Here is a 20,503-nt window from a genome sequence, read left to right on the forward strand (position 1 = left end):
AGTTATTAATCCTCTGCTCAGTAATTCATCTTATCTACTACCTGCACCTTAACATGATTTTAAAAATACAAAAAGATGCATAGATCACTTATTTGCCCAGTCAGTTATGCAGCTTTGGTACAAAACAGCTAACTTCTGTGAAAGGCTACAGCATTGTAACTAAGGTTGTAGTTTAGTTTAAAGGACAGGCTTTTAACCCTAGAAAAGCAATCAGCAAGGATGGAATATTCTAACTGTTATATTTTTTTCCTGTAAACAGTCCCAGCTAATTTCTTAAAGGAGCTTAAGACATACACAAGCCAAGGCTTCAGAGTCATTGCCCTGGCCCATAAAGTTCTAAACCCAGGAAAGAATGTAGACGTGAGCAATCTAGAGAGGTAAGGTGTGCTGATAAGCCATTGGTATTGCTGTGGGACTGTCTTCCTATCAGCTTGTACAACCTGCCCTAGAACACTCTGCCCTGACCCAAACCTTTCCCTCCTCTCCTGCCAAAGTAAGCCTCTTAGGAAGCTGTACCATATAATACCTTCTTTTCAGCAGATGCCAATTATATTTTTAATTGCCTGTTTTGCTACTGCTCTTGCAAGGCTCACCGAGCTGAACTTCAGAATCTGTTATCAAAGGGTAATGAAAGCTGGTTATTGTGCTTCTATATTGTAGCACACTGGGACTGCAATAGAAATTCTGTATGCCATAATCTGTGGGTTTCAGCCAACCACTTGCTGCAAATCCCTGTCCCTCTGCACATGCATCTCTGCTGCATTGCTCCTTCCTAGAGAGAGCAATATAGGAGATCAGCAGCTTGGCTGAAGCTGCAGAAATGTTGGCACTTATTGAGCACTGCATGTCTTGAACTCCTAGCATTTGTGTTGCAGAGCAAGCATTTCCAACCAAGCATGGCTTTCCTGTTGAACAAAAACCACGGGCAGAATCTTGGTCTCTGTGCTATCCATGAGAAACAGCAACACGTGTTTCCTTCCTTGCTCCAAGAGAGGACGTAGAGTCTGAGATGGAGTTCCTGGGACTCCTGGTGATGGAGAATAGCCTGAAACAGGAGACAAAGCCTGTGTTACAGCAGCTGGCTGCCGCCCGCATCAGGAGTGTCATGGTCACAGGTAAATCCCCTAGGCTCTTCCTGTGGCCATGCTGGCTGTCGCAGGGCATACAGAAGAGATTCACTCCTCCAGCATCTCCATGGTCTCTACCTGGACTGCCACTGTGATATGGCAGACTTGAGGAGCCTGCCTCTCCACTGTCCTTGCAGGAGACAACTTGCAGACAGCTGTCATGCTGGCCAAGACTGCGGGTATGATTCACACAGGCAGCAAAGTCATCCTTGTTGAAGCAAGTGAACCGGAAGGCTCAACTCCTGCTTCCATTGCCTGGCGATTAGTAGAAGACTGTGAAGCAAACACAGCTGCTCCCCATGTAAGCACAGCAGGGATGATCACTTTCCAGAGCCAGGAGGAATTAACAAAGCTTTTAATGTCTAATAACTGGCTCCTTGCTGAGGATTTGGAAGTAGCTCTGAGGAATAGAGGAAACCTAGGAAATAGTTCGTATCTACCCCAGGGTAAACGGAGGTGTGTTATGGACTTGTTAGGGAGAAATAATTAATACAGTGGCTCTTCACTGAGGGCAACATGCAAAATAACTATACAAATAACTGGCAAGGCTTTGCAGATGCAGTGGTCACTTCAGTCATGCTTGAAGTATGCAGCATTAATGAAATTACACATACTTGTCTGTGTGACTGTTTGCTGGGCCAAACCTCAGTGTCTAAACTAGCATCAGGTGGCTAACAGGGATTAGCTTTGTGCGGAAACACAACTAGAAAATCAAGTACTGTCAGGCATAAAGTTTTACAAAAGGATGCTGCAGAAGGTTGTGTCCCTGGTTGCCTGGTGGGAGTCTGACAAGGTGGAAGTCAAATGGCATGTTATGACCACATTTGAAAATAAATGTTTTCTTTCTAGGAGGTACATAAGAATACTGAGGAAAAGATCACCTTGGAAGAAGAAACCTGCAACTACCATTTTGCAATGAATGGAAAGTCCTATCAGGTTATTATAAAGCACTTCTACAGCTTGCTGCCGAAAGTAAGTTCAGAGGAAACAAAGCATTTACTTGTCCTCCCTGTTTTATTAAATGTCAGTGGTGTTCTGGCTGGAGAAAGGTGGGGTTTTGTTGATAGTTGTAATGCCACCTCACAATTTGACAGCTTCGGTCAGCCTCCCACCATGCCTCAGGTTTAACCCAAATAGCTTGCTTTCAGCATCTTAGACCTCAGATAACAGGGGTGGCTGTGGTGCTGATTGCAGCTGTGCAGTGGAGTTACTCCATGGTCACCTTCTTAATTTCAACTTAATTAAAAACATCAACCCCATTCCCACATGCGACTACCATAGCTGGCAATAGCCTCTGCTCAGCAAGGGCAGCAGGAACAAAAAATGCCCATATATAGCTGCAGAAATCTTGTCCTGACAGACAGAATTCTTGTCACCCAGTCCATAAAATAGCTGGCACCAGGACAGATTTTTGGATTTTATACTTTCTGGCCATTCACGTAGGAGAAACCACAGGCTGAGCAGTGTTATTGCTGCTGTCATCAACCATCTGTTCCGCACTTGGGAAACACTTATAAAGCCTTGCTGCTTTAAAGGCTCCTGAGGAGCACATGAAGATCGCTGGCTTCCCAATATCTCCTGTAGAACAGGCAAGGCAGAAAACAGAGCAGGATAAATCTGGTGTTACAGGAAATCCAAACCCTAAGGGCAGCAAAACCATGGTAGTATTTGGGAGATGGGATTAAAGTGTTTTGCAAGTGTCAGGCACCCATCAGGAAGGCCCAGTCCTGCCTTGATGGGGCAGTGGAGGCACAAATACCTGCCCAAGGCAACCTGTTGTTCTCTGTTGCAGATACTGGTGAATGCAACTGTCTTTGCTAGGATGTCTCCTGGCCAGAAGTCCAGTCTTGTTGAAGAGTTTCAGAAACTTGAGTAAGGGTCTCTTTTGTTTTCTTGTTGAACCAAATCAATTACACATTTTCCTGAAGTCTGATTGCTCCAGCTAGTGCTGTTCCAGGCCCATCTTTCTGATCCCCCCTTCCTCCACACATGACCCCTGTTCACATTCTTTGTGGCTGCTTTCCTTCCAGTTCCCCTACAGGGATTCCTGTGGACCAGGAACACCTGCACCCCTTGCCCACACACAGCCACTGCTTCTCTCTGCTGCAGTACAGAAGGCAGAATTAAAAGAGGTTGAGGGAAAAACACAGAGGCAGATTCCTATGTATACAAATCACCCCATTTCCAGCATGGCTGCTGGTGCTGTCCTAGATGCAGCAAAGCTGAAAAAAACCCACAACTTAGGAGTTTAACCCCAAAGATGCTCCTCCAGGACCCTCAAAGGAATGTTTCCTCCCCCCAGCAGGATTCATGCTTACAGTGGATATTGCTCACTAAGCATAAACAAGACATGATATCTTTCTGAAAAATAAACAGTAAATTATTGGTTATGAGGTGCTTCCTCTGGGGATGAAGTTCCCTGTCCTCTCAGAGGGACCTCACGTGAGGTGGTTTGGGAGCTGCTGTATTATTTCAGCAATTCTTGTGCCTTTAGGTCTACAAAGACAGTCGAGTAGAGAATGCTGCTAAAAGCCAATCTTCAGCCACAGGTGCTGCTGCCAATGCACACACCCTGCTCCCTTTCTGTGGCCCCTGCTACCAAGGGGAAAACTGTCTTGAATTAAGTGGTAATGTTCCTTTCCCGTTAAAGCTCCTTTCAAAACTTAATCCAAGTTTTGCTCTGTGTACTTCGCCCCAACCTCTCCCCATATACATCTTGTCCTCTGGAAACATCCACTGTCTTCTTGGCAGCTGTCCCTGCTCTGATATACCCACAAGTGCTAAGCTACTGGGTACTTCACTGCAGAATCAGCTACGTGCAAGACTTACATGTTTTCCTTCTTTTTCCTCCACCAGTTACTACGTGGGTATGTGTGGTGATGGCGCCAATGACTGTGGGGTACGTAGGACATCATCTCCCATTCTTGTTAAATTTCCTCTCCTTCAGGCTTAGGAGTGCTGTAATGAAAAGTCATCCAATGTCACTTGTCACGAGCATTTTCCAAGTTAGTCCGTGGGTATGCTCCATCAGCATGCCACTGTAAAATGCTATCTACACATTTTTTTGTAGTAATGTATGCAGTAACAGAGGATAATTGTTTCTTTGTTTGTCCTCAGAAATAGGGGCAAGAGACATTTTCCTTACATGTCTCTTACACAATTGGAAATCTGAGGGTCTTAGACATAAAAGTAATGACTATATTACCTATTATTATAATAACCTATTATATACTATGTCTTAGTAAATTATATATATTGTATTCTGATATTATTATAATAAATATGAAATGACAATATTATTTTATAATAATGCATTAACTTGCTTGTAAAAGTTGTCTAGAGCCTACACCTGAATGCTCAACCAGAGGTGACAAGGCCAGCAAGCTCATAAGAGAGTAATAAAAGAAATATGAACAGGACTTTGAAAGGAATAGAAAGGAGATAAAATGGTAATTTAAATAATAGCTTAGCAGACTGCTTAATAGAAAAGGTATGCACAAACTCCAGTATGGGAAACTGCACACAGGGTAGTTCAAAGGTAAAATGGGATTAAATGAACAAAAGAAATATGTAAGATCCAGGGAAGGGAAAGGATGTGGGAAATGCGATCAACTGGGCCACAGAATAGAGGAAGATCAGTTATAAAGGACACTTGAAGCAAAACTTGTAAAGCAGAAATAACTGTGCAGGGTGGGAGGAATGTCTCTTCATCTTCTGACTCCCATGGATTTCAGGCTCTGAAAATGGCTCATGCAGGGATATCACTGTCAGAGCAGGAGGCATCAGTGGCCTCGCCTTTCACTTCCCAAATCCCCAACATCCAGTGTGTGCTGGAGTTGATCAGGTGAGTTGGCTGCATGCTGCCCTGGTGCAGTCACGGGATGCTGCTGCCTGCTCTGAGCATAGTGTGAGCGGCCGTGGGTAGGAGTGTGCTGCTCTCGTAGGTGCTGATGAATCAAACTCAAGTCCTCAGGAACTATATAAAATAGAAGAGGTTTTCATTTGGTTTTGATCCTTAAATTCCAGTGCTGGGAGGTTGTGGTTGTAGGAGAGTATTGCCCATGATGGCTGGTATTTTTGGAACAGGTATAGCAGCAGAGTTGCATGAAGGGGCAAATTTTACAATGATCACAGAATAGACTCGCTGCCACAGCTTTAAAGTATATATATCCGTATGCTGTACACAGTCATGGAGCAGCCAGTATTAATGCCATTCAACCAAATGGATGTGAAGACAATTACCTGTTTGTGTAGTATTGTGCTTCAATTCTCAGAACAGTTTGAGCAAATTAGTAATGAAAAATCAACAGCTTAATCCAGATATTTAAATTTTATTTGCAGAATAAAAGCAAAGAAACAAAATACTGCAGATGTAGGGTAATTAAGTGGCTCTGCAGTATCTTAAGGCCATAATAGTTGTCTATGGAATTTGAATTCTTTTCTATTCTTCTTAGAGATCCTAAACACAGATCCTAAATGCAGAAATCATCTGTAGCACTAAAACACAGTACTGTAGCTGTAAGTGGGGATTTTAGCTTTGTTTTGTGTTTTGAGCAGGGAAGGTCGAGCAGCTTTGGTTGCTTCTTTCGCTGTAGTTAAATGCCTGACCCTTTATGGCATGATTCAGTTTGTTGGTACCGCTCTGCTGTTTTGGGTAAGTGTTTCATGCTCATCTTTTATCTGTACACTTTGCTCACCGTAGGTTTTTATCTTTAGTGGTATTAGTCATCAGAGAATAAAACGCATACAGGGCTTTCAAGGAATAACAAAGATGTGAAAAGCTGGGTAATTACTAGTAGGGGGTAGGTTGATTGTAAGGACCTCCAAAATCATGGAAAAAGCTCAGTGATAAAACTTCATCTCTTCCAAAAGAAGAAAGTGAATTAGAAGGGAGTGAGTTCTGCTTAGCTGGTTAGCATAGTGGAAGCCCAGGATCAGGACTTCTGTAAACTGGGAGCTCTGGGAGAGCATCTGCCACTCTCTGCTGGAAATGCTTGAAAAGGAATGTCTCAGGTAGATGAAGGAGGGTATCACTGTTATGTGATGAATCTTCTAAAATTTTAATACACGAAAAGAAAAACAGGGAAGGAAATTCATGTGTAGACTTACCTTGGATCACCTCCCTTGCCCAGTTCATGCACATCATCTGTGCACAGTTCCATGGAAGGTGAAGGGCACAAAGCAAAGTGAACAGGCATGAGTCTACAAGGTACAGCTGAGGCATAGTGGCAAACAAGGACCACTGGTGTGTCACCACATGGGAACAGCTTCTCCATCCACTAGTCTGTGTAAACCAACTTTGTCCATGTCCCCGCTACCCAAAGACATTTCAAACCTGGCACAAAGTGAAACTCTAGCTGTCACTGCTATTACTGTGGACTGGGAGTGCATGACCTGATCTAACTGGTCCAAGCAGCATTGGTATCTGCCAGAAGAAGGGTGAAAAAACATTCAAATGCCACATTCAGACACTGGGTCCCTCACAAGTGCTATGAATTACCAAGGGGTTTTATGGGACCCCTGTGCTGGAGGGAAGGAATGCCATCAAGAGGGACCCTGACACACTTGTGAGGTGGGCTGATGCCAACTTTATGAAGTTTAACCACACCAAGTACAAGGTCCTACACCTGGGTTGGGGCAATCCCAGGCACAGCTACAGGTTGGGAGGAGAAGAGATTCAGAGCAGCCCTGCAGAGAAGGACTTGGGGGTGTTCGTTGATGAGAAAATGAACGTGAGCCAGCTTCAGTGTGCACTCACAGCCCAGAAAGCCAACCGTATCCTGGACTGCATCAAAAAAAGCGTGACCAGCAGGTCAAAGGAGGTGATCCTGCCCCTCTACTCTGCTCTCAGGAGACCTCACCTGGAGTATTGTGTGCAGTTCTGGTGTCCTCAACATAAAAAGGACATGGAACTATTAGAACAAGTCCAGAGGAGGGCCACGAGGATGATCAGGGGACTGGAGCACCACCTGTATGAAGACAGGCTGAGAAAGTTGGGGCTGTTCAGGCTGGAGAAGAGAAGGCTGCATGGAGACCTCATAGCAGCCTTTCAGTACCTGAAGGGGGCCTATAGGGATGCTGGGGAGGGACTCTTCATTAGGGACTGTAGCGATAGGACAAGGGGTAACGGGTTAAAACTTAAACAGGGGAAGTTTAGACTGGATATAAGAAAGAAATTCTTTACTGTTAGGGTGGTGAGGTACTGGAATGGGTTGCCCAGGGAGGTTGTGAATGCTCCATCCCTGGCGATGTTCAAGACCAGGCTGGACAGACCCTTGGCTGACATGGTTTAGTGTGAGATGTCCCCGCCCATGGCAGGGGGATTGGAACTAGATGATCTTAAGGTCCTTTCCAACACTAATTATTCTATGATTCTATGACCCATCTGACAGCTGGCAAGCTGGGCTTGCTAGCTCTCATGGTACTGCATCAGGGCTATGAGGCTGCTGTTGCTGGCATGTCATTGCTCTGAAATAGCATCAGGTGCTGTGGTTTGTACTGTCGAAGTTGTCATCAGTTCTCAGGTGGTGCTGCCTTTGCTTTTGTTTCCAGCAACTGCAAATCTTTGGGAATCGACAATATTTGATACAAAAAGCCGTCATTACCCTTCTGGTTTGTCTGACAAGTAAGCAGCCTGGGGAAGCTACCTGTGTCTGTTTGAGAGCCTGAGTTATAAATAGCTGACTTCATTTCCCAATAAAAATTAAAATGAGGAGTCAAGTTCTGCTGTGTCAGTAACATCATAACCACTGATGCTAGATCAATCCCTAGGGCCCAGGGATATGAGATGTGGCTCATAGCACAAAGCTGCAGAAGTCTGTAAGTAACCGCTAGGGTTTGAATGTGAGACTTCGACTAGAAAAGGAACAGTTGCTTTGGTGATTGCTATGGGGCTCTTGTGTGTCTGTCATGAGACCCAGTACAGCTCTTAAACTGCTGTGGAGATGCCCATGGATAGGATGATATTCCCCATCTTCTCTGTGTGTTTTCCTAAAGGGGGATTCAGAGAAGTTTTAGGTGGAAAATAATGAAGATAACAGCCATTTCTTGTACGCTTATTAGGACCAGGTTTTGCAGCTTTCACCTGTGATAAGCAGATGAGTGGGTCTGCTTGTGGCTCTGCTTGCCTGGCAAGTACAGAGGGAGAATGCTGGTGGGCTGGGTTGCTATGGACGGTAAATGCCTCTTGTTTCTCTCCAGTGAGTTTGACTGAAGCCTATCCAAAGCTGGCACCTTATTGCCCTCCTGTCCAGCTCATCTCTCCTCCTTTGTTGTTCTCCATCATCCTCAATGTGTGCTTCACCATAATAATGCAAACCTGTGGCTTCCTCCTGGTGAAGCAGCAGCCCTGGTATGTAGCACTGGCCAGCCAGAGGTAAGTATCTCTTTTTGTCTCTGTCGTGGTTTAAATCAAGTCTCCCTACTCCCGGAGAGTTAGGAAGAAGAATCCAAAGAATGTAGCCCCCACGGATCGAGATAAGAACGGTTTAATTGCTAAGGCATAACACAGAACCCCTACTGCCATTTACTACTACAAATAATAATGATACAGCAAACAGCAAGTGAAAAGAATACAACACCCCACCAGCCACCGACCCATAACTCACTCCACCCTGCCCGGCCGAGCACCATGTGCTCCCTCCTCCATTTTCCTCCACAGCTCTCCCCCTCCAGCCTTCTCTTTCCCAGTATGCCTCCTGGGCATCACGTGCTATGGTATGGAATACCTCATTGCCTAGCCTGGGTCAGGTGTCCTGTCTCTCTTTCCTCCCGGCCTCCCCCTGGCTGGAAAAAACCTTGAACAAAAACACCCTCAAAACATGCTCAAACCATGACATTATCCACCCCTTATTCCATACCATTCACGTCATGCCCAGATCCCACATTTTCAATACACCATCACTCTTAAGTCCACCCCTCGGTCATGAGACATCTCTATGTTGCATCTCTGGAACGATGGCCTGAAGTATCTGGGTCCACCAGGCTCAAAATCATTCACTGTCCCCTTCAGCAGTTCTACAGCTTGCTGCTGGGGACTCCATACAACTGCCTTCCACTTCCAATGCTTCCAAAGCACTGGAGGGGCCCAGTGGATCAGATACTTGGCCATATTGTCCCACATGCCCTGCCACTCATGACTGTCCAGCCTTGGGAACAGTCTACTGGTGCTCCTATATCCTGGTCTAACCCTAGACAAGACCCAGACCTGACTCTGCTTAACTTTTGGGATCAGACAAAATGGTTGTGGATGGAACACACTCTGTGTGTGTGCCACCATGCCGAAAACCATCACAATCAGCAGGCAGGTCCCAAGGGCACCCAAAAGCCCTTCAAAGCCATCAGAACTCTCAAATGATGCTGCTGCACTTGTCACTGGGGCTGATGTAGCTGCCGTGCTTGCCAGCTCTCCCACCACCAGCTTCTCTTCTCCCGAGTCCAGATCTTCCTCCTCTGCCTTGCTGGGAAGTGCTGCCTGGTCTCCTGTATCCTGCTGGGGCTCGGCGGGTGACTTCCGGGGAATATTCTCGGATGCTGCGGGGTTCGGAACGGCGGCAGGACTCGGTTCCTCCTCTGCCTTGCTGGGAAGTGCTGCATAGTCTCCTGCATCCTGCTGGGGGTCGGCGGGCGACTTCCGGGGGACACTCTCGGCCGTCGGAGGGTCGGGAACGGCCGCGGGACTCACCTCCCCCGCTGCCTGATCCTGCTGCTCAGCTACCGCCCTGCTCCGCTCCTCCCCTGCCTGCTCCCGCTGCTCTGCCACAGCCGTTTGGCTCCCCGTGCCGCTCTCCCTGGCAGCCTCAGCTGCCGGCAGCTCCCGGGGCCGCTCCTTCCTGGCTTCACGCAGCTCCACACAGACGACGACGAGGATAAGGACAAGGACGGCGAAGAGCAGCGGGACGGCCTGGTACAAGTCCAAGTCCACGGCCACGTCCATCCCCCCCTGCTGCCGGAGCCCCACCGTATTACAAGCCTCCGACACAAACACATCCAATCCATACACCAAGTACCCGGTAAAATCCCGAAACAGAGAGATCCAGAGAAAAACCTCTAAGAGCCAATAAATCAGCATTGTGACAAGAGACCATAAATCCGCTCAGATCTGTTCTTATCTCAATCCCTCGGGCCCCACGTTGGGCGCCAAAAATGTCGTGGTTTAAATCAAGTCTCCCTACTCCCGGAGAGTTAGGAAGAAGAATCCAAAGAATGTAGCCCCCACGGATTGAGATAAGAACGGTTTAATTGCTAAGGCATAACACAGAACCCCTACTGCCATTTACTACTACAAATAATAATGATACAGCAAACAGCAAGTGAAAAGAATACAACACCCCACCAGCCACCGACCCATAACTCACTCCACCCTGCCCGGCCGAGCACCATGTGCTCCCTCCTCCATTTTCCTCCACAGCTCTCCCCCTCCAGCTTTCTATTTCCCAGTATGCCTCCTGGGCATCACGTGCTATGGTATGGAATACCTCATTGACTAGCCTGGGTCAGGTGTCCTGTCTCTCCTTCCTCCCAGACTCCCCCTGGCTGGAAAAAACCTTGAACAAAAACACCCTCAAAACATGCTCAAACCATGACAGTCTCTGACCTCAAACTTGCAGATCCCATTGCTGCTATGCGGGGGGGACACTTCAGCCTCACTGTGGCTCGCTGCTGGGCACACCACAGAACCCGAGTGGGACAATTCTGCCCCCCAGACCGTGTGTGTACTCAGCAGAACACTGCCAAGACAAAATTAAGTTGCTGCAGATGCCACACCACAATCTAAAGGGCCAGCCCCAGGCCTAACGCGCGGTTTTCCAGCAGCGCCTCTGAAGAACGCAGGTCTCTGCCCATTGGAAGTGCGGGACAAGTGGCGCTGGCCGTCCCTCCGCTGCCCGGTACTGCCCTCTCTCGGGGTCAGGTGGCACAGCAATAAACAGCCGGCCTCTTCTGGGACCCAGCTCAGCTTACAGAACAGTTAGGGGGCTGGAAGCCGCAGCAGTTTGTGAAAGATGAAAAGTCTTCCCATATTGCAGAGCTGAACTATATGTTATACACATATATTGCATCTAGATTATAATATATATTAATGCCCAGCATACCATCATGCAGAAATGAACCCGTGGGGCAGGAGGCGTTTCAGTGAGGATGCTCCCAGGTGCCAGAGCTCAGCCAGCACCATGTTCCCCTCTCACTGCACACATGTACCACAGGGCAAGTGTGCCAGATGGTGTGCAGGCAGCTGGGGAGTGCATCTTTATAGCTGTGTCTCTAAAATATTGCTGCTGTTGGCCACCTGCAAGCTGAGATTTTGGCACAGACCAGAAGATTAAGATGATTTTTCATTTGGCTGGTTTGTTTGCTTTGAAGTTTCACTTCAGTAGCTGTTACATGGCTATTATCATAGGCTGGGTTGGAAAGAAGAGGGAAGTGCTGTTGCAGCTCTCTGTTGCTATACAGAGCAGGAACAAAGTGCTGCATGTTACCTTACAGACACTGCTCTCCAGGGAACCAGACCATGTCCGGCAGTAGTCCAGGTGGAAACAGTACCGGCAGCAGTTCCCAGAGCAATGTACTCAGTTATGAAGACACTACGTTGTGGCCACTATCCTCTGTCAATTGCATCATTGTGGCCTTTGTCTTTTCCAAGGGAAAGCCATTCCCGAAGCCCATCTACACCAACTGTGAGTAGAGCTGGAGTAACACAGACTCCCCAGACTCCTGTTCCTGCCTCAAAATAACCCTGGCAGGAGAGGCTGCTAGGGAAGGGGTGTTGTGGATTTTTCTGTATCCACACACGTTACTGGCATGTAGAATAATTGTTAGTATATGTGAGCTCCTACTTCTCAGTTTGAAAAAAGCTCAGTGAGCACTGCTTGTGTTAGTTTCTTCCTTGAGATAAGAGGCAGCATAGCTGAAAAAGCAGATTGCATCTTGGTTTGGCAAATGTGCTTTCCAGAAGATGATGTACTGGATTTAGTACAGAACTGTGCATTATTGTCCACACAAAGAACCTGAGGATCAGATACATTTGTTTCAAAATATATCAGAAAGAGTTCCTCTGAGATTCGCAGTCTTACCTTGTTTGACTTCCATTCCTAGTGATGAGAGAGAAAGGCCTGTGATAATATCACTGTTAAAATCCTCTCACAATAACCTTTTTTTTTCCTGAGATTTGCAGAGAAGATGTAGCCCTTCTATCCATGAGTTCACCGGTAGCTCCTTTGAAATTGCAGCATTTTTTTCTCATGGATGAGAGAGCACGAGGTTGCTTCATCTTAGCAGAGTTGATTTTGTTAAGGATTTTGTTAAAAAGCAGGTCCCAAGCCTGTTTCACAGAGCATTGATCACCTGCAGAAGACAGGTAAGAACAGAAAAAAGCTGCCCTGCAAGCAGCCAGGTTGAGATGGAACAGAGGACTCTGTCAGCTGAGAAATCTGCACAGATAAAAAAAACAGATAAATCTCTTTTATCCCTATACTGGGGCAGTGCCTAGGAGGAAGCAAAGGGCAATTCCCTTGGTTTTGCCATCCACTCAGCAGCCTCTAGTCCCTGACAGCAAGAAGGTTGCCAGGAGGCTGTTGGGAGCTATTGACCCAACCTGCCGGCTAATTTGGTCACTAACAGGAGTTCGGCACCTCTGGATGTCTGAGCTATTTGCCATCACTCTGTGGCCTCCTGCTCCTTTGGAAGAGGATGAAAAGCCAGACAAACCTTTTCTGTGAAAGTCACAGGAATAGCCCACCTTTGTATTCTATTGGTGCAGAAGTACTGGGCTCTTCTGAAGAGGACAAGTAGCCTCTTCCACTGCTGGTGCTCCAAGCACACAGCTGAGCACATGGGCGAAGCAAGCACAGGAGGAATGGTGGTATGGCTCACAGCAGTGCCCCTTTGGGGCAGTTTTCTGTGGGTGTATAAGAATCAGGATGTGTTGAATCATTTGTGCAAATAAAAAGTGTAGGTGGTGAGCTTTGCAACAGGCTGCTGGGGAGTAGCTCAGTTCCCTAGCTCTTCTTTCAAGGAGGAGGAAAAGAAAGGCACTTTACATGATAGCATTTTTACAGCATTGGTATTTGGGCTTCTGCCAGCATATTTGCTGAGTTTTATCACCAGACTCCCACCTTCCCAGGGCCACAAATACTCTTTTTTCCATAGATGTATTTTCATTGCTCCTTTCAAAAGTCTCTAACATCCCTCTTACAAGAGCTTTATTAATGAGGTAGATCTCCTCTTCTCTAGAGACTTGGCATCAACCAGGAGAAGAAAAAGTGCTTATAGCTTGCTGGGCTTTTCTGACTAACAGAAAAGGCACAATAGGGTGGATTGTGGTTTTGCACTGGAGGATGCTTGTTGGCCAGAGAAGCAAGTGGGCAGGGATTGCTGCTGCCACCCCCTTCCCCGGGAGCACCATAGGCTTACATGGGGCCAGCTGCTTCAGCCCTCCTGGGCATTCAGCCAGGGCACAACACAGGCAGCTGCCTCCAGCTGTGCTGCGCAACATTGGGAATGGCAAAGTCCTTAGGATCATCTCTAGCCATCTTGCAAAGGATGAATTCAGATGGGGGCCTGCCATTACGGCAAGCATACACAGAGGGAGAGAAACCACACAACGTGCATTAGCTGCAGGTCCCTGGAAGTATTTGAGCACCAGATCTTGACCCAGGCACCCAATCTGCATGTTTCAGGAGTAGCTTAAATAGCCAAATGAGTTAGGCAGCTCTATGCCATGGGGGATCTGGCATCAAACCTTCCAAGATCTCTGTGGCAAGGGTTTACTGTTATTTCCTACTGCCTCCTCCATACTTACTCCTGGGAAAACTTAAGTCAGCTTCTCAAATCCTGAGGAACAGATACAAATCTTGGCAAGGCATTTAAGCCTAATTGCTGTTCATGTCTTTTCCAACAGTTTCTTTGCACTCCTCTCATCTGGAGAGTTTACATCTTACTAATGCTTTTGGTCACCTTTTGTGTTTCTTTATTTACAGAGGTGAGTGCCTACCTGCTCCCTGGGGTGAACAGGAGCAGCCCCTTGTTGAGGTCTTTCTACCCCCGTTTACAGCTGCAATGTTCTGCATTTTCCCTTAAGACTCAGTGTGTGTCAGTCAGATACATTTTATGCAACCCCAGAGATGATTTAGACCACATCTCAAGTCTTTAGAGAGGGAGTGAGCTGAAGTGCAGCTGCCTGGGAAGAGTCCGTTGGCAGCACAGGCCAGGCACTTGGCAGTGATTTTGAAACAACCAGTTCCCTCTTGACCTACAATCGATCAGGCCAGAGACTACACTGGCTTGTGGCATTGGATACTGCAGTAATGACTAAGGCCTGAAGTGTTCTGTGGGCTGAGGCTGGCTGTATCCATCACCAGGGATAGTCCCCAGGAAGAAGCAGCAGTGCCTGCCTGGTTGTCCCACAGCCCCAGGAGGAAAATCTTCCCCCTTGATTATTCCCATCAGCTAAACTGAGATCAGTGCTGTCCTGACAGAACTGAGCAGAGCCTTCGTGTGGATAAGGAAGTGGCATTTGTCAGCTGTGCACACAGCCACACAGTGCCATGGGGCTCAGGGGTTTGTGCATGTAGCAAGGAATGGCTTTTGTCCCCAGGTGGTCCTCCTTTCCAGTGAAGCACAATAGCACTGACCCTGCATCATGTCACTCCACAGGACATTATCTTGCAGAACAAGCACCTCTGGCTGCTGATCAAAGCCTGGTTTGGGTATCAATCAAACAGCCAGTACCGAAAATGGCAGAGGATGCTGCAGAGGGATCCCAACTGGCCTCCTGTAAACACAGAAGACTTTGCAGCAAAAAGCACAGATGAGATTTATATTAACCCCACCTATGAACACAGTGACAAGGACTAGGTGAGACCCTGCAGCTGGGTGTGGGGCTGCACAGTGCTGGTAGCTTCATTGGCTTGCACTGAACAGCCTGTGTTTGCATCTTGTGTGTGCCAGCTTCATATGTTTGAAATCCTTGCATAAACCCATCCATTCAGGGGCCCCTGGGTCTGTGCTGGCTGTGCCTAGGGGACAGGCAAGGATTATTCTCTTGGCTGCTAGTAAAATAACAGCCTTGACTCTACTCCTTGGCAACAGCAGTTCTTGAGCCTTGCCAACAACCCTACAAAGACTCAAAAATACTGAATACAGCAAAGCAATGGCTTCTGCTGCTCCATGTCACACTCTTACTCCGTGTTTCTGTCACTGCTCCACCAAATCCTGTCAATGCACTCACCAAGCTTGAAGGAACGCAATCCAGAGTAAGTCTTGACTGCACAGAGGAGCACATGTACAATTGCAAAACCCTGTGTTTAACACAACATTTCAGCTTCCAAGAACTACAAGAAAGTTCCCCAGATGGAGGAATTCCAGTTTTCTTGCATCGCAGGATGATTACAGATCACATTACATATGTGAGAGGGTGCCTACATTGCCCTCTCACAGCTATCCCTCACCAGTTCTTGCAGTCATAATGCTCCAAGTACACGAAAGGTTAAAGCTCATGGATTGCTGTGAGACCAGACTGAGAAGGCTGGTGAGGATACACCCTACTTAAGGTTGGAAAGGCCAGCACAACTGCTGCAGACATGACACACAAGCCTCCTAGTCCACCCCTGCTGCCCCCCCTCTCTCCAGGTCCTGCCCTGTGTTTGCTGTCATGCAGCAGAAGGCAGGGCTAAGTCTTGGCTTTTCATTTTAACTAGGTCATGACAAGAAGCAGGGAGTTTAACCCGCTCCAGCACACAGCTGCTGGACAGGTGCAAGATGTTGAGCCCCTTTGTATTTGCTCTTCGTACTTGCTCAAGTGGTTCAACCACCTAATTAGTTTAGCTATGAAAGATCCCTTGGTTATATTTGCAGGAAGGAAAAAAAAAAAGGACTTTCAGTTTTATTATGCTTTTCCATATTAAAAAAGAATAACTTTATTTAAATGTAATAACAGAGGGCACTACAGAGTATGACCAGAAGTCTTGGTTTTGTCATTTCAAACACTGAAACAACTGATGTTTAAAATAAACCTTCTGATCCCTTTATGAACGCATTAAGAGCAGACAAAAACCTGCAAGCCTCTTACAAACAGCTCTTTTGCTGTCATCTCTTCTTACAGTCCAGGCAGTTGTCTGTGGCAAAAGCCACACAGGACTTTATTTCTTACATGCCATCTGTAAATAACATTGCAACAAGCAAATAGCAGGGTTCTGTACACAGGGAAATGGAGCATAGGTGCTGCATAGCTCATTCTCCAGGTACATCACCCACAGCACCACAGGGCAAAGACTCCCTTGCAATCTGTTGTGATCTTTAAACCTCAGTGCTTTGGCAGCCCAAGGAGTAGAATCATAGAATGGTTTGGGTTAGAAGAGACCTTAAATATCATTTAGTAAGCCTGGTAAGCTACAGTGCAAACAATTACTGCACTTACAGTGATGAACCATTTCAGTGGCACAGCAGCCCCAATCTGGAACAAACAGTGAAAAACCTGTTTTTTTGCTAGACCACACCACCATCCCCCCACCAAACTGGGGGTTTGCTGCTGCCAAAGGGAGGCACAGAAGCCAGTGAAAGGGATTGTTTCCAGGCAGGAGAAAATTGACCACAACACCATCATGAAAAAATAGCACACTCATTTAAAACACTGAAGGATATAACTTGTAAGACCAGCCCTTCCTTTCTGCCTCAGGAACAGCTCCATGTAGGCAGTGCATGCAGGCTCCAAAACACAGTGCATGCTTTGTCCAACCTTTCGCAGGCCTGAGAACCTGGGGTTTTCCACTTGCACAGGCCTTTAGCTGGAGGCACACAGTAAACCCTCAGCAGTACTTTTACATTAGTTTTAATTAAAAAACAAAACACCCCAAACAAAAAAACAAAGTGAAAATGTTAAGGTTAAAACAAGTTATTCACAGAAAAAGACAGCAGGATGTAGATAATAAAACCAGGATGTTGGAACTAGATGATCTTAAGGTCCTTTCCAACCCTAACTATTCTATGATTCTATGATGTGCATAGAAAGCCTGCACCAGTCCCCAGCAGAGCACTGGGTGCATGAGGATGGAGAATTTGCTTGCAGACACTCCCAGACCACTGCAAAAATCATCACAGGCAATGAAATAAAAGCTGATGTGGAAAACACACTAGTGCTGCTCTCAGCAAGGGGTACACAGTTGTTAGTAAATCTCAGTGGCAGCTGTGGCCACAAACTGTCCCAAGTAACCCAGCCAGGGCCTCTCTACCCTGCTCTGAGCTCATCCTGATGGCCCATCAATACTGTCTCTCTCTGGATCTGCTCCGAAGTAAGCCCAACAAGGAGAAGGCACCGGCAGCAGCTGTCACAAACCCGATGGCACTGATTGCTCTGTTGGCCTGCAGAGAAGTAAAACACAGGCTGGAAACATGGTGAGCTTTTTGTTTTTGTGTTTGTTTTTTTTTTTTTACCCCCAGGCATGAATACTGAAGCAAAGGCAGGGATAATCAAAGCTATTAAATGAGTAAGAGACACCTTCCGCATAAGCAAAGAAGGCAACATCCAGGCTTTCACCCTTAGGCTGTGGCATTTGGTAAGAGGGCTCTATCAGAGTGCAGACAGTGAACCTCCTGGCTCATGGTCTCTTGTGAGGCCAGAGGCAATGACAGTCTGGATCCTATGCCTTGGACTTTGCTGTCCCCAGGCAGTTTCCAGGCTGTGCCCCAGTCCAGGGACTCACATACAGCAGCAAGAAGATGCACTGTGAGGCATACAGGGGCTTACCCAATGTTACTTACCTGGCTAGAGACACCCTCACCATAGCGGAGCAGCGTCACAAAGTGCTCACAGTTGTTGCTGAGCAGGTCATAAGACACCTCCTGGTCAATGAGGTACTCAGCGCGCCGGATGATCTCCTCCACTGGGAGGGGAGCATAGGTGCCGTCATACTTGTTGTTGACATGGTAGGTATCGTTTCCCACCACATCCTTCAGGAGCTGCATCCTCACCCGGGCCTTCCTGCTGAACACTGACTTTGCACTGGAGAATGTGGCTGGGGGGCCTTCATCTGGGGAAGGCAGGGATAACATGAGCCAGGTGGGCTCCATCTGGCCCCTCCCAGATCTCAGATGGGTTTCTGGAAAGGTCATCTACACACATAGGGCTCACAACCAGCCCATGGAGAAGGAGTCCCCTGTTATCCCAAAGGCCCATCTGTACCCTGCCAAGCTGCACCAGTCTTACCTACAGGCGTCACGTTGATGACATACCCATCTCCCAGGTAGAGGGCCCAGTGCTGGTAAGCTGGCCGGAAGATCTCGATCAGGTCCCCAGGCTCAGGGTCACCAGGGTGGGTGGAACTAAAGCTCTCGATGGCTGCCATCTCAGAGCCCAAGGTCAGGACATGCCCCTCTCGCTGGGCAGGCTCAGTGCAAGGCACGGTGGAGGAGAGGTTCGGGATGTGCACAGAGCATCTACTGGGAGATTGCAGGCAGAAAGATCATTAGGGCCTACTGATACAGGGATAACCAATGTACGGGGGGGGGTAATACAGAGAAATTGTACAAGGGGGTGAAAGGAATTTTAAGTTTAAGAAGAGGAAGACTCATTTACTTCATCTTGAAGACCCCTACCCACAAGAGGAAGACTCATTTACTTCATCCTGAGACCCCTGCCCATGACCAGAAGGGGCACTGCGCAGGTGCAAAGGACTTTCCGGCTCATTATAATACGAAGCGGGGATAGATACTAAATATGTATAGGCGGATTGAGCAACCTCATGTCTATGTATACCTTAAGAGAATAAATGTAAAGGGAGAACAACCCTGAGGTGTGCATGCTTTGGAGGAGCTATCCCCATGCACCTCAGCGCTGAATAAAAGCATACCTACTTTACAACTAACTAGTTGTGGAGTCTATCCGCGCATCACTACCACTGGCACGCTCTATCTATCGCAGCCGGCACCTAACTAATGCTTCTGCTGCCCGGCTCTCTGCAGGGCCCAGCGACGCCCTGCCGGGGAGTCAGTGCTGAAATCGACACCACTCCCGCGGAGGGTGAAGCCATTTTACAGGCTGGTCTCCAGCCTGCAGCGCTCGGTGCTCTCCCAGGGCAATGGTCCGTCCCGGCCGTGTGCCTTTCGGGGCTCTGCTTGTGCCGGTACCGCGGCAGCTCCGGTAGACAGACGCAGGGCCGCGGGGCGCCCAGTCTGTCCCCAGGTCAGCTCGTCCCTCTCGGCAGCCCGGGAGAGCTACATCCTGCTGGCAGACGCCTGCTCGCACCCCAATGTCCCCCCAGTGCCCGGCTCACCCTGCAGCGCCAATCCCGCTGTCACCGCAGCCGAGCTGCCTTCTCGGGCGGGGGCAGCGGCGGAAGCTGGGCCGGGTCCTCGCTGTTCCCGGCCGCTATAAATAGCGAGGAGGAGCCCTGCTGAGCTGTCGCTCTGCTCCGCGGCTGGAGGCTCCGCTCTAGGAGGTGTTGCTGAATCTGTCCGTCGTGTAGAAAAGCTCGTCCTGCCCCCAGAAAAGATGGGCCATCATCTCCTCGCTGGGAGCCCCTGCCGGCTCGGGGGGTGAGCTCCGGTATACGGGGCTGGGGCTGTCCTGACGAGCAGAGTGAGCATCCGTTACTGGGTAACCTTATGATACAGAAAGGGCACACTGCTGTTCCACTTCTTTTTTGCTTCTCTTGCAAAGGAGGCTCAGGGGAAATCCTCAGTGGCCATTTTGGGGCAAAGAGATTTCTAGGATGGCTTTTCATGTTGTGGCTAAGGAATTTCCTTTAGGACATCTGAGGAGTATCGTGATTGTGCCTAGCAAGAGGGCTGAGCACAGCTGACCAGGCACAGTTGTCTTCTCTTTGGCTGTTGCCAGTACAGTCTGTTAAGGAGGATTCATGAGCAACAAACAGAATCCTCTGGGTGAGCTGGTAAGCAGTGTATTTAAAGGTTAGTGTTTCAAAAGTCAGGAGAGCAAGCTGGTTGATTTAAAAGATCAGAGCTGCAGATTTGGCATTTTTCTGGCTACTATTGACATGAAATAGTTAAGCCAGTGGAGCAGGGTATTGTAATTCTTTCTGTATCATCCCCTGTTTCAAATCTGAAGTGTTTGCAGAGCTTTGCAGTGAAAAACAAAGGCAGTTCTTGTGGTATTGGTGGGGGGAAAGTGGATCCATGGAAACCCAGAAATCTGTTTTACGTGGGTGCAGCTGGGCCCTGCTGCTTGCAAGAGCTGGGGCTGGAATCCTGCAGGGTAGGGACTGGCATGTGCTCCTACCAGCTGCAAGGGGAGGTGAGCCTGGTCAGCAGTGGCCAAGGTCCACAGCATTGTGTGGTTAGAAAGTGTGAGAGTGCAGTAGGAAGCTGCCACTGAGCCAGCAGGAAAGATGCCTTTATAATTAATTGTGGTGAAATTCCAGCATAAG

The 20,503-nt window shown here is 47.9% G+C and overlaps 2 protein-coding genes across 3 annotated transcripts in view; one reads left to right on the top strand and one right to left on the bottom strand.

The window, feature by feature from the left end:
• Window positions 1–14,978, top strand: part of LOC101876595 (probable cation-transporting ATPase 13A5) — a 29,563-nt gene extending 14,585 nt beyond the window's left edge. The window contains 14 exon segments of the mRNA XM_005141169.2: window positions 260–377; window positions 991–1,115; window positions 1,265–1,428; window positions 1,977–2,099; window positions 2,920–2,999; window positions 3,984–4,026; window positions 4,862–4,971; window positions 5,685–5,781; window positions 7,680–7,752; window positions 8,328–8,502; window positions 11,610–11,800; window positions 13,272–13,297; window positions 13,993–14,103; window positions 14,778–14,978. Coding sequence (XP_005141226.2) covers window positions 260–377; window positions 991–1,115; window positions 1,265–1,428; window positions 1,977–2,099; window positions 2,920–2,999; window positions 3,984–4,026; window positions 4,862–4,971; window positions 5,685–5,781; window positions 7,680–7,752; window positions 8,328–8,502; window positions 11,610–11,800; window positions 13,272–13,297; window positions 13,993–14,103; window positions 14,778–14,978 — 1,637 coding nt within the window.
• Window positions 14,979–16,032: 1,054 nt separating this feature from the next.
• PLAAT1 (phospholipase A and acyltransferase 1) lies at window positions 16,033–19,736 on the bottom strand. 2 transcript variants are annotated; one of them, XM_005141150.3, is made up of 4 exons: window positions 19,391–19,736; window positions 18,325–18,554; window positions 17,880–18,148; window positions 16,033–17,480 (listed from the first exon to the last, which is right to left on the bottom strand). In XM_005141150.3, the coding sequence occupies exons 2-4, from the start codon at window positions 18,461–18,463 to the stop codon at window positions 17,379–17,381; spliced, it is 510 nt and encodes a 169-aa protein (XP_005141207.1). In that variant the 5' UTR covers window positions 18,464–18,554; window positions 19,391–19,736; the 3' UTR covers window positions 16,033–17,378. The 2 variants fall into 2 exon arrangements, with proteins under 2 accessions (XP_005141207.1, XP_030910804.1); XM_031054944.2 differs by having other exon boundaries at window positions 18,325–18,557.
• Window positions 19,737–20,503: the final 767 nt, after the last annotated feature.

The sequence above is a fragment of the Melopsittacus undulatus genome, chromosome 6, assembly GCF_012275295.1.
Source record: "Melopsittacus undulatus isolate bMelUnd1 chromosome 6, bMelUnd1.mat.Z, whole genome shotgun sequence".
Taxonomy (NCBI): Eukaryota; Metazoa; Chordata; class Aves; order Psittaciformes; family Psittaculidae; genus Melopsittacus; species Melopsittacus undulatus.

Coding starts and splice junctions, on each gene's coding strand:
- PLAAT1 (XM_005141150.3), bottom strand. CDS start 18,463: ATGGCAGCCATCGAGAGCTTTAGTTCCACCCACCCTGGTGACCCTGAG. Junction 18,149..18,324: donor CATCAACGTGACGCCTGTAG/GTAAGACTGGTG, acceptor TGCCTTCCCCAG/ATGAAGGCCCCCCAGCCACA. Junction 17,481..17,879: donor GTGAGGGTGTCTCTAGCCAG/GTAAGTAACATT, acceptor ACTTCTCTGCAG/GCCAACAGAGCAATCAGTGC.